We start from the raw sequence: 12,507 nt of genomic DNA, 5'->3' as shown, positions 1-12,507 counted from the left end.
TGGCATTCATAATTAAAAATTAGATTATACGTCAATATGTGGCTAAGCTGCTTACATGAAATCATAATATTTCATAAAATTTCTTACTTACCATACTGGATAAACTTCTAGCAAAAGCAAACGAACCGCACGCAGAAATTTATTTACCATAGAATCATTTGCATAAATGGGTAAACAAGCTGTCCTTACGCAACGGTAACCTAGAACGTGTTGGATTATTCATGCGGCACGCATCCACGCTCATTTTCGGCATTCATCGGGGCTCCATTGATAATGCACGTAGACAATATAAAAAAGCTTTCCAATTACTTTAACACTTACGTTAATAATCATATCTAGCAATAACAGTAATCATATGTAACGGTAGACTAAATACACATCCCAGCACATTTTCAGGAAAGCGATGCATACGTAATACCGGTTTAGGTGCCTAAGTTTGGTATGCTTGCCTATTATTGCCATGCAAGCGTGAACGGCAAAGCCACTTGTACGCCTCCCATCGTACAATTTAATATAATTGATTGAAGACAGTCGAGGGGGTTTGTAAATCAGCTTTTAAATCAGCTGGAAAAAAAGGATAAAAAATATAACCACTTTTGATCTTTTCGCAGTATAAGTACCCTGAAACCTAGCCGTTTTCTTTTTTTTGTACACAATTGCTTTGCAGGCTTTTTAATAAATATATGTGTTAGCGGTGCTTATTAAAATTAGTTTCTAAATAAAAGTAACTAAATCAACACGACACATTACTTGACAGTTTGCAGTACCATCGTTAAACTAATATAGTGTCTTGTTTCTTAAGCTAAGCTTCTATATAGTAAAACTGTGAAGCTTATCTTTATGAAACAGTTTTCTGATAATTTCACACTTGTTACTCGACATTAACTCATCAAATCATGCTCCCTACCGTCATTGAGGCTTATTGTGGATTTAGCATCAGTGGGATGTACGATGTACTACAGAACTGCACGTGCCTGTTATTACTACGAGCTTTCAGTTTATATTCCTGCCACATCACCTGAACGTTACTGTTTCAATTTTTTCTAATTAAAGGTACTTTCAAATGCCAAAAATGAGACATGTTACACAAACGCTTTATTTTTCTCATGCATCAATTTTTTATCCTTCTCGCAGCGAGAATTATGGAATGAATACGATTGCACATTGATACAAGTTCTGTTACTTACTGCACTTTTTCCCCGACAGTCTGGCAGCACATACGTCTGGTTCTTTTCATGTAGATTGACAAAAGCTGTCAATATTGAAACCAGTTCGTTTCTGCTTCCAAAGGTAACCTCGTTCATCCAACGAATCTAACAAATTTCGTTGATAGCTGCTGCAAGACATCAATTGTCTAACGGTTGATAATTTCGCGAAGCTTTATCTCCCTCATATACGCTTCGAGGTCGTCGTTTAACACCGAGTGGTTTTCACAGCTTCTATCTTCAACACCAACAATATGTTTTCGATCAACCGTAACGGATGCGAGTTTATTTGCGAGAAATTGGCCTTCAGCCAAAGATGCCACATCCGACGAGGGATCTTCGTAAAGGTGAACGACTGCACCAGAAGATGATGTCAACTTTTGCCTCCCTACACTTATTTCGGCGGTTTGGCGCAGTGGACGCACATGTTGAAAGAAACGCCACAGACGTTGGTAGCTGCGCTGTTGCTGCCGCTGCCGGTTACGTACGAATATCTCTATACGACCATTCTGACCATGTGGCTGCTTGCATAAAAGCCGCTGCGTATCTCTGCGCTCCGATAGTCGATTGCCGCTTGCCGTAATGTCCTTCTCCGACAATCCAGTACCACGCGCAGCAAAGTTTCCCATACTAATCTGATTAATCTGGATACTAATGCGCTTTAGAGTGCGATCATCAAGGTGTTCGGAACCTTTACACCTATCATTACTGCCTGTTGCTCCGGATACGCTCGATGATGCAAATATGTTCAATTGCAGTTCACGTTCCTGTGTGTACATATCCAGTCCTGGGCGATCAGACTTACTAGATACAAATACTTTGTAAGCCGGTTTCTCGCCATAGGATGGTGGAATAAACGCATGCTGGTGTCTGTAGTGATAGGTATGCTGGGAAACGTTCGCATGTGGCTGGTGGCCGTTATGATAGAGGGCTGTATATGCGATAGGCGAGGAAAGAACGCTCTCTTGTACACTGAGTGCCGTTGACAACGACGCGCGCCTAAGCGATTGGCCTCGAGATAACGTTATGGAGTCGAAGGACTGTTTCTGAGTAGAGGACGAATACAGACTTTCGTCCTTAATGGAATTGCCTGCAATAAGAACGAAACACAAAAACAGAACTAGTAAGCCAGATGCTCGGTTCAAACAGGCTTATGAAGGCAGAGGGTTGAACATAGATCTTTGAAGGGGTTTAATTTTTGTTTTGTAAGCAAAGCTTCGCATAAACAATATTTAAATCCTACCCATTTTATCAAGGCAAACGATGCAATAAAATTATAAAGCATCAGCGAATTTTCGGTTAATCAAATAATCTCAATTTGTATCAACAAACATTTTAGCTTTTCAGGGGGTTCCAATCAAATGTAATGAAATTCCAAAAATAATGTAATTAAAGCATTACCTACATAATATCAACTCAGCCAGTAATAGAGCATCATACAATTACTATCTGAAAAAGCCAAGTTTCAAGTAACAAAAACAACTCCAAACTGCGAAGACGTAATGACCTCCACTCGAACCGGTTCTTTTTTCTTGAGGAGAAGTTGGATCTGCTCAAATAAGAGCTGGTCGGCTAAATCTATAATATTTTATTTTTTATGCATTCCTTCGGAATTGAAGATTTGAAGATCTTATATATATATATATATATATATATATATATATATATATATATATATATATAGATATCTTGCTGATCATAAAATTGAAATCCTACCTTAATCTGTTTGTTAATACTCAAGGTATGCCATTTCAAAAAGGAAACAAATCAAAACAACGCCAATGTCATATACATGAACATACATTAATTTAAGTGCTGAACAAGCGACGTCCAAAACGTAGGAGAACTGCCTGAAATAACTGTGTAGTTTATTGTGGTACAATATAAAACAATTCACAAAACAAAACGGGAATCTAAGGAAAAACAAAAACCCTCCAAATTGTCACGGTGATTGACCTAATGACTTTTGTACTGGTTCGCACAATAGGTAGCCAAAAAACAAGTAGTGTAATACGCAGTGATACGGAAAATAACAAACTGAACATACGTCCTTACACTTCGAACTAACTTACATAATGCATGCGAATGATATGAACCAAAAAGTTGAGTCTAACATTCAAAGGTTAACACATTGCTTGTTATGATTATTAGAAATACTGCCATTACATTTTAAGATACAAGAGAACCTTACAATAGCTTACCTGAGATGTCGGAAGATTCCTTGTTTGCAGCAGATCGTCGTTCCCGTCGGGGCAGTATTCGGTATGACCGCTGCGTACTATTTGATTGACTCGCAATTTGACAGCAGTTGGCCAGCGTCTCCTAAATAAAATGGACTGTAAATGAATCATCTTAAATAACCAGATGAGACCAGACGGGACCAAGCTCAACAGTAAGGTGCGTGTGTGAGCGCATCATCATCATATTACAACAGATGATGATGAGTACCCAAAAAAAAAGATTCTACTGTAGTAGATTTATGTTTTTACACAACGAAACATATATTAACAGCACGTTCAATTCCTACGAAGCAATTGCACTATGCAACTCTGCTCCATTGTATTAGTAGTAGACTTAGTAAAACTGAAGAATGGTCTGTTTTGAATAGCCGAATTATAAAAACGTTAACGAATTAGTTAACATAAAACTATGGTATAAGTTAATATTCCCTAATGAAATGTAATTGAATCTTATTGACTTCACAACAATGACCCTTTTTGATAATTTGCAACAACCACATGTAAATATTACAAAAATACTCCTATGCAATAGTAAAATATCGCATAACATATGATTGGGCTTATGGGTTTTTATCATGCACGACGTCTGTGCCTAAAGCTTCAAGAAATGTTGACAATGTACAACGTTCTACAACTTTCTAATGGAGCGCTTGGAAGATCCCACTCGTCGTACAATTTGTGGAGTGTACCTCGGATCGATATTTTTTCGTGAACTTTATGAATTGCAATTTCTAACCAAATATCGTTACTGATGATGAGGATGACAACGATTACGATGATTCTTAATAGGTTTGAGTAAACGAAGTTGTTTAAAGATATTATAAATAATCATACAAGTTTTAATAATTTACAATACGATATTAAGTAGTTGCCAGATACACATGGTTTGAATGTGTGCTAAGATCATTTTACCAAATATCATTGGGTCACATTGTACGTCCATTGTTAACATCCATAATCATAATCCCCACCTGAATTCGTTTTCTAGTTAAGCTCTTGGTCTTAAGGTATCGAGACTCATCCTCAAGAGGATAAAGGTGGTCGCAGAATCGTTAAGGTTTACCCCCTCCTCACGCTAGATTTTGAACCGATTTTACGAACAGCAGGGAGTACAATTTACCCTGAAGTTCTTTGTTCTCGAGTTAGCAACGCCCCTTTACTCTAACTGTGGAAAGAAAAGCTAAGAAACAACTTTTCGATTACTGTAAGCACCTTTGTAGACAAACATTCCCTTTTGCCCAAAACTTTACACTCTTTTGAAGGTTAATTAGCGTTTGTTTGGATGACAAGTCACAAGCGTGTAAGATTGTGCGTGTAAGATTGAATAGAAGTTCATAGACGCATTTTCGGACTAAAAATTTTACTTTGTAAACTCATTTTCGTTCGTTTGAACGGTTAAGATTCAGTAAACCAGAAAATAAGAAGATAATTGATAACGGTGTGTGGCCTTTTTGTCGGACAAATATAATTTTGTCTGTAGAAAATAGAAATAGCTAATAGGTTATTTTATTATGATGTTAAGCTGTTGTCTACGTACAGCACGATTGCTGAGAATGATTTATTATTACTCACAGTGAGCCTTTTTATTGGTTTTATTTCGTTTTACATTATAGGATATTCTACATTCTGTGCCGTTCTACCGTGGAGAAATATATTCTAGTAATTGGAAGGGAATAAAACTTTTATCTGTATGTAAATGTCAAAAATAAAATCCTTCATTGATTTTTCGAAGCCGATAATAGGGTTTTATATAGTTAAAATGGTCTATTTATTATTTGAAAAAGGTATGTTTCGATCCGCTGTGTCTGCTCGACGAGACAAGACTGCTAGTTCGGCATCTAGGAGTTACTCCCGTTGATCACGTTTGCCACGGTACCATGTTAAGTGGTGACATTCCTAGACCATCAGGTGACATGCTGATGCTCTGAAGTCACGTTTCCAAACACGGGACTAGGGTGTCGGATGCAACGCACCATGCGTACCATAACTATATAAATAATCAGATCTATTGGATTTGCCAAAATACTTGCTTTTATGTGCTTTTTATGTTTTGTGAATAACACATACGAGAATGCTAAGTAGAATTGTTTTTAGGATGCGTTTCATAATAAACATAGCTGTATGGTTATGTTTGCCGGTGGGTTTCTTCGAGGATTTTTTATCCTACCTGGTCCAGGAATGGTCAAGGAATTAAATTTTGTTTTGAACAATTCCTTCCCTAAAAAAAATTTAAATTATTTGGCTGAACGCTATTTCTTAACGAGTTGCTAAAAAATATTACTCTTTTGGACTTAGAACATTTATCATCTTACCTCCATTCCTATACTAAAACAAATGGATTTTACATCCGACACCCTAGTCCTGTGTTTGGAAACGTGACTGCCGTTTAAAGCTGTATGTGTTTAATGGTATGAGGCGAATTAAATAATATACAAAATTTGTTCTCTCTCTTCTTGGCGTAACGACCTACTTGGTCAGGTCTGCGCTAGTTCTAGCTTGCTAGACTTATTTTACCACGTAGCCGGATGGTCAGTTCTTGTTTCGGGGGATTGGTCCGGATGAGATTTTGGTCCGAACGGGCCGTGTGACGACCGGCGCCGCTACCATCATGTCACCGGCATCGTGCCCTATATGTTATGAGGGCCCGCATCAAAATACGTTGGAATGTGTCAATAACCAACAAATCGTAAATAAATACTACAAATAAAACAGGGGGTTTCAAAAAAACATGTTGCAACAACATTAGGTTCTTAATTTGGAACGTTCATAGCCTTTCTATTTCACCAAAAACTTTTGGATAAGTTGAAGTACTCGATATTTTTGATTAAAATGACAACTTCTTCTCATATACCTATTGTTCACTGGAATATTCCTTCGTGTTCTGCGGATTATGGTACTCTAAATGGTTCTGATCGTGGCATTTTGAAGGACCAGAAAATGTATAACTTTTATGCATGCATATACTCTAACCACTCGTAGCAACTAAAGATTCCTATGGGATGTTTTGATGTTTGTTTAAAGTACAAAGCGATAATAACGATGACAGCAGAAGAGATTAACTTATTTTATCTTTTTAAAAGCAATAAACAACTGTAATGCCTACTTTACATTCAGCATAATTTATCTGATTTTTTTTTGATAAAGAAAATTCACAGTATTCATTTTTTTCATATATTTAAATTTGGTTCTAAACTATCTTCAACAGTCAAGCGGCGACTGCAGGGGTTCGCAATGCTATCAAATAAAACTGTAGTATGTTTGATAACATTAAAATGTAATTCCGTTAAGTACCATTTTCAGCTTTATGATTTCTGAAACGGTTAGCGGGTGTCCGTATTCCTCAAATGGCGCTAGAGTTTGCAAGTATATAGATAATTAAATATATTCAAAAACACCACCTTTTGTATCAAAAACCCTCTCATCACCTCTATTCAGGGAGTAAGGAAGAAACTATATAAATCAGATTGCAGAAGAATTTTTACTGTTTCGCACATCAGCAAGCATAAGATACAAAGGTGATAGATTTTTCCTCGGTCTAGGTTGTGTGTATTTACAGCTCTATGGAGAAGAAAGCCGGGTGAAGCTATAATAATAAACTTCCGTCAGTGAACGTGGAAAATAAAAACATAAAAAATACCTCTGCAAACGCTCGCTTGGTAAGCAACGGACGATACAAAGATCGATCCTGTTAAATTGTTTCTTCACCTTTGATCCGCATATCAGCCATGGCTGCTGCTCTCTACTTCGGGATCGCATTCGCTCCAGTATGACATAAATCTTTCGCCAATGCACTTCTTGCTGGCTCGTATCAGCCCCACTAATTTAAAATTCCGTGATATATCGCTGAGGTGGCAACCTGGATTTTCCTGAAGTTGTACTTCATCTTTTATATTTTCTGTTTTGCACATATTTTTAGTTATTTGCCACAGTAAAAATTAGCTTTGATGACAGTTCGTAAAATAAAGAGTGCTCTGAGAATGCGTGACTCGTCGCATGTTTATAGTTTTATCGCCATCATCTTTTTCATAACCACATTTGGTTTATTTTTAAAAGTAAAGTGCTAGGTGCGTTTTGAGATTGTGGTGTACTCATTAACTGTTTTATTTACTGAGATTTTACTTTGGCATAGCAAGTTTGAAAAGACGTATGGTGGACTAGTATGAAACACACGCCATTCAATGTGCAAAACAACTGTTTAGCTCAAATAGTAGTTATTTGCTTTCATTCATTTGCTTCGTTAGAATTGCTATTATACACATGGTCATGCAAAAACTCAGGAATGTACCCATGTTAGGTACATTTAGGAATGTGCCCCGTCAAGGTAGCGCTGAACGTGTTAATGAATGTGTCCAAATTCATTTATTAGTCAACCATGCTGCATTTTCCTGTGGGTCTTCCAATTGCACTTGATTTGTGGTAGTCATAGTAATTTCAATCCAACTGGATTCAATGTCTAAATAGTTAAAAATTCCACACCACCCATAGGATCATCAATAACCCCGTCTTCATGTACGCTAACACTAAATAATAGCTTAGAAATGATTAAACTACACATATGACAAGCGTTACATCGCCACTTGGTTTCCATTTTTATCCCTTGTTACGAGTAAATATCAAATAATCTTGTTCCTGGTGAACAAGCATAGCTTACAACAAAAATGACGCTGAAAAACAAGCAATGGAATTTAAGCAAATTTCGTACCTTGAACGCTTGTCGGAATTTGTTGCTCATGATGTTATACAATAGTGGATTTATACACGTCGACAGATAGTAGAGGATACCGGAAATATAAGTTGTGATGACGAACAGCTTCAGAATTAGTGGGTCAGAAGGTTGATGGTCCTTGTCTACTCCGTAGATGTAAACAAGCCGCTGCGCGTGGAATGGAGCCCAGCAAAAGAAGAAAGCAACAACAACAGCCACTAGAAAACGTAGGGAAATGAGAACGTGTGGCATTAGAGAGGCAAATTTAGCTAATGTTTTTTGTGAAAACCTTACAAAAAACATACTTTCCTTCTATGACATTCACATCAGTAACAAGAATAAAACCGTAAAGCAAAATCGATGGGATTATACAACGTTTGGAATTATTTAGGCTTATAAGAACCTTTTATTACGTTAATTAATTTCCTTAGCCAAACATATATCCTAGAATAAAAAGAACCTTGATGTTCAAGGAGAAAATGATCATTCAAACAACCTAATTCAGTCTGCCCTTGCTTTTTAATTTGGGAGGTAATGAACAATAATTTAAATAAAATGTCTATTTCCACAATCTACTTTAATTTAAAAATACTTCTTGTGACTGCGATAAAGACATGAAAAAGGAAGATAAACAAGAATTGATTGATTTAACAAAATCATGTGAAACATCAAAACCACGCAGAAAGTTAATAACATATGCATTTTTCAAACGATGTACGATTTTTGTTGCCAGTAATTAAAGTTAAACTCTAAGCTCGGAGTTGTGCAATAATTTTTAAACGTCCACGAACACGCAATCTTCATTCAATCGTATTTTTTATTCTTGCTGACAACTTGCTGTCAGATTAAACGACCCTTACATGGAAAAACTTTCTATGCAGTAGAACAACCGTTTCTTTCATCATTTCCTTTTATCCATTTTGTAAACATCTTGAAAAACTCTCGTAACTTAATGTACACCGTTATTTATGTGCTTGAGCATTCTCACTCTCTCGTAGATTAGTATCTTATTACATTCAGAACGAAATTTTTATTTTTTTATTTAATTTCCATTATGATGGCATTGCCGTATTTTCAATAATGCTTGTATTGAGAGTAAATAACAAATGAAACAAGGCATGTCCTCCTTGCAATTTGCCTTATCCCGGGCATGTTCAGTTGTATTGGTTGTTGGCGTATTTCGATGTTGTTTATCGTTTGTCTATCGTTGTTGTATTTGATATGATTCAGAACGAAATGTTATGCCACAAATTTATTATAACCTTGAAATCTTTAAATAACTGTTAAACCGACTGTTTTGAATACTAAATAGCCCAGATTTTAGTATTTGCAACTCCAGCTCATTTAGAATCGTTTAGGGTATTACTAGGTTCAAACTAACTAGGGATATCAAAAGTGTAAACATAATAATTTAATGTGTTATAAAAGCTTTGGCTCATTTATAGTAATCCATTCGTCATCAGTCATCAATATATCAGAAAAATATTTTTTCAATTAATAACATTATATTTATAGCGAATTAAACAACGACTCCTCATTTGAATGTTATGTATGCCTTTAACAATTTACGTAGATATGCATAAACTTAACAAAAACGACGCAGCCTACCGAAATTATATCACCAACAAGTACCTTCCGGATTCTGAGAGAAATTTTGGTTATTCATAGCTGCTTACGTAGGACTTACATTGGAAAAGAAAATATTTGCGTTACAGAATAACGCTGGAATCTATTTATGACCTTTTTCATTTTGAAACCTTTTGCGGTCCCTTATCAAATTGTTAATGCTGTCAACTAATCTCAAATAAAATCCGCATTCAAAGTATTCGTTCGGCGTACTGGATGCCATTTTTATCGTGATGATTTACTATGGTAATTACTACAAAAAAACATTGAACTTGAAATTATAATTCAGCAATATAAATTAAACATATAAATAAAATTAATAACGAAATAAACACCTTAACAAGTATCTTACTAAGGATAGTGGAATATATTAATTTAAGATAAAAAGATGGCAAAAGATTAGAAAAAAATATTTTTTATATCTTACCAAGCATTTTGAGAACACGCCGTGTGCCCTGAGTGTTGGTGGATGACTGGCGTGAGCTGGGCAAAACATTGTTTCTTCGCTGCAATGTACCGTCGCGCTGCATCAACGCGGAGGAGCGCAGTTTCAGCCCGATCAACGCATACAGCACAGTTATGAGCGTCATTGGCGCGAAAAAGAACAGAAAGGTAGAAAGCTCAAAGGAGTGCTGAATGATGATGCGCTTTACCACGCACTGATCGATACCACCTTGGTTGGTGACACCGAACTGCAACGCCTGCGGTACCGCCGACACGCTCGCGATCAGCCAAATCACAAAGATAAAACGTATTGCACGACTAAGCTTTGACATAGTATGTGAGAGAAACGGATGACAGATGGCAACGTACCGCTCTACCGTGAAAGCGGTAATCGTCAGTACGGTTGCATTGGCAGAGGTCTCCGCAGCAATGCCGCGCAGCACGCAAAACGTTTCACCAAACACGTACGGGTACTTGCTCCAGATAAAGTAGATCTCTTGCGGGACGCCCGAAACCAGCAGGAGAAAATCGGAAACAGCTAGGCTAAATAAATAATAGTTGGTGGCGGTGTGCATAGATCTATTGCGTGCGATCACGATGCACGTGCTAATGTTGCCCACGACGCCAGTGAAGAAAATCAGCAGATAGATAACCGTTATGGGAATTACCACGTAGAGTGGGTCTCGTTTCGGACCATACAATTCAGTCAAATTTTCTAACAAATCGGGTGAAGCGCTGTCGTTTTCTGATGCCAAGACATGTATCAGCTCGTGGGACATATTCATCAACGATGTACTCACACTGCCCGGGAGAACCAACTCATCCGAGTGGTACGTTTCATGGCGCCCATCCAGATACAATCTCGAACTTGCAATCAATGGCGTTACCGTTGACAATAGCAACTGTGTATCGCGTTCCGTTCGTATACCACTGATATCTGCACTAGAGCCTGGCCACATGGTGGTGTAGGATACTAGCCCTGCAATAGTTTTATCGCTGGCAAAATACGTAACCTTAGTTCGGTGTTGGTTGACTACTTCTTATTATTCGTTCGTGTCGTCAGCCGTCTTCTATGTGCTTATTTTTTTTTCTTGCTATCTCTCCCCGCTAGACATTATCTATGGATTTAATATTCATGCAATCACACTTTGCTCCACTATGCTCCTGTTCACAACATCAACATTCACTCAAACGCCATTACACCTTTGGAAGAAAGAAAAACAGGGAACAATTAAAAATATATATAATAATCGGACATTAAATTCCAGCATAACAGGGATAAGACGCACGAAAAGGAAGCCATCAACAATTTTAGCTTTTTGAATTGACTAATTGATTTGAATATTATTTATCTTTACAAGAGTTAGAGCACGAAATTCTGATTAAGCTGTTAACTAAATTATGAATTCTAAAATATAATGCTTACAACTACAACAACAAACTGCACTAACGCATTTGCTATTCATTTATTACAACATGTTCTTAATCAACATATGTACTATTTTGTCCAATAATCGTCATTTGCGAAAAGTCATGCATTATTTAAGCAAGCCTCACGAATATGCTCCGCTTAATTAAACAAAATGTCAGAAGTAGTTCCCTCACTTCGAACACGGCACGAGTGCCTTTATGTAAGGCCGTCTCCACATGGGCGGCAGACTGTCAAACTGGCGCGGAAACGCACCGTTGTTGAACATGGACAAGTCTGCGGAACCGTTCACAACCGCGGAAATTGACAGCTTGCCGCGGAGAATGACAGCCTGCCGCGGAAAAGTTTAATCAATGTTAAAAGCTTTAGCTGGATATAGCACTGTGTACCTATCTCTTGGTACGCATGTAAAACTTTAGATGACCCCAATATATCTTCTGCAAGATTAATAGTTCTTGTTGATAAGGATCACATTACAAATATAAATTAAAAAAGGATAATACAATACAAATCTTTCACGGCAAATCTTATCGATACCATCACATACTGTAGTAATACAAACAAATTCGCTTATGTTTCGCGTTCAAACGATTCGAATCTTTTATGAGTATGTACACCTTTTTCTGGCTACTAAAATCAGACATCGTTCCTTCAGTACAGATTGCAAGTCAAACGATTGCAAGCAAAAGATTTGTGTTTTCCACCAAAGTTGACCAATCTTTTCTGTTCAAAAGATTGCCATCTCTGCTCAAATTCATCAATACATGCAAATAAACATTTGGCAAGGTTAAAAAAGGATAAAATCGAGCTTGTAAAACACTTGTATCGTGTGAATGTACCTAATTAGTAATTAGGAAT

The 12,507-nt window shown here is 37.1% G+C and overlaps 1 protein-coding gene across 1 annotated transcript; it reads right to left on the bottom strand.

Annotated features, from left to right (window-relative positions):
- Positions 1-1,354: 1,354 nt before the first annotated feature.
- On the bottom strand, positions 1,355-11,179 carry LOC128306599 (uncharacterized). Its single transcript, XM_053044152.1, has 4 exons — positions 10,204-11,179; positions 8,148-8,368; positions 3,407-3,527; positions 1,355-2,295 (listed from the first exon to the last, which is right to left on the bottom strand). Exons 1-4 carry the CDS (start codon positions 11,177-11,179, stop codon positions 1,355-1,357), a joined length of 2,259 nt encoding a protein of 752 aa, XP_052900112.1.
- Between the last annotated feature and the right edge of the window lie 1,328 nt (positions 11,180-12,507).

The sequence above is a fragment of the Anopheles moucheti genome, chromosome X (genome assembly GCF_943734755.1).
Source record: "Anopheles moucheti chromosome X, idAnoMoucSN_F20_07, whole genome shotgun sequence".
NCBI classification, from domain to species: Eukaryota; Metazoa; Arthropoda; class Insecta; order Diptera; family Culicidae; genus Anopheles; species Anopheles moucheti.
This window is presented reverse-complemented; position numbering and strand designations above follow the sequence as displayed.

Coding starts and splice junctions, on each gene's coding strand:
- LOC128306599 (XM_053044152.1), bottom strand. CDS start 11,179: ATGTGGCCAGGCTCTAGTGCAGATATCAGTGGTATACGAACGGAACGC. Junction 3,528..8,147: donor AATTCCGACAAGCGTTCAAG/GTACGAAATTTG, acceptor CATTTTATTTAG/GAGACGCTGGCCAACTGCTG. Junction 2,296..3,406: donor GGAATCTTCCGACATCTCAG/GTAAGCTATTGT, acceptor TTCTTATTGCAG/GCAATTCCATTAAGGACGAA.